At 41.2% G+C, this 817-nt stretch overlaps 1 protein-coding gene across 1 annotated transcript in view; it reads right to left on the bottom strand.

The window, feature by feature from the left end:
• The window catches only part of Matn3 (matrilin 3), a 21,157-nt gene that overhangs the window by 3,071 nt on the left and 17,269 nt on the right, over window positions 1-817 (bottom strand). The window contains exon 7 of the mRNA XM_005360590.3: window positions 151-261. Coding sequence (XP_005360647.2) covers window positions 151-261 — 111 coding nt within the window. The remainder of the gene's footprint in view (window positions 1-150; window positions 262-817) is intronic.

Here is an 817-nt window from a genome sequence, read left to right as displayed (position 1 = left end):
AAGAAGAAGAAGAAGAAGAAGAAGAAGAAGAAGAAGAAGAAGAAGAAGAAGAAGAAGAAGAAGAAGAAGAAGAAGAGGAAGAAGAAGAAGAAGAAACGAAGGATGAAGAAGAGGGGGAGGAAGAGGAAGAAAACCTTCCAGAAAGGATATGTTTGGTGTTCAGCTTCTGGAGATGGGAGCTGACCTTCTCCTGGAATGCCAGAGTGGCTTCACAGCCACAAGCGTCTTCTATGGAAATGAGGCTTCGTGCTTCCTCAATGTCTGAAGACAGTGACAACACACAAAATGTTACAGTTAACCAGTGATTACAACGAAGTAGGGATGGGGGTGGAGAACACCTGCCTAGCATGAGAGGCAAAACAAAGGAATGACAGAAATCAGGAAATCTATAATTCACTTCAACATTGCCACCTATGTAAAAGCATCTTTCAGGAGGTAAAATCATCTAAAAGCAAATAGGAAAGAGAAAATATTTGCTAAAGTTAATTTCACAGATGACTCGGTTAGGAAACGTTGGGGAAATGTTTATATATGTCAAAACTGGGTTAGGCTTATATGAGAGTTCATTGTATTTTTCTTCATGCTTTTGTCATTGTCTGAAATCAGCCGTGATACAAAGCTTTTAAAGGTGGTTGGTGAAGCCAGAGACAAAGAAACAAGACAGTCACAAGGTAGTGGTGCACACCTTTAATCCAAGCACTCAGGAGCTAGAGACAGGGGAATCTCTGTGAGTTCAAGGCCAACCTGGTCTACAGTGTGAGTTCCAGGACACCCAATACGGTTATATGGAGAAATCCTGTCTAAGAAAGAAAGGAAG

The sequence above is a fragment of the Microtus ochrogaster genome, linkage group LG3 (assembly GCF_000317375.1).
Source record: "Microtus ochrogaster isolate Prairie Vole_2 linkage group LG3, MicOch1.0, whole genome shotgun sequence".
Taxonomy (NCBI): Eukaryota; Metazoa; Chordata; class Mammalia; order Rodentia; family Cricetidae; genus Microtus; species Microtus ochrogaster.
This window is presented reverse-complemented; position numbering and strand designations above follow the sequence as displayed.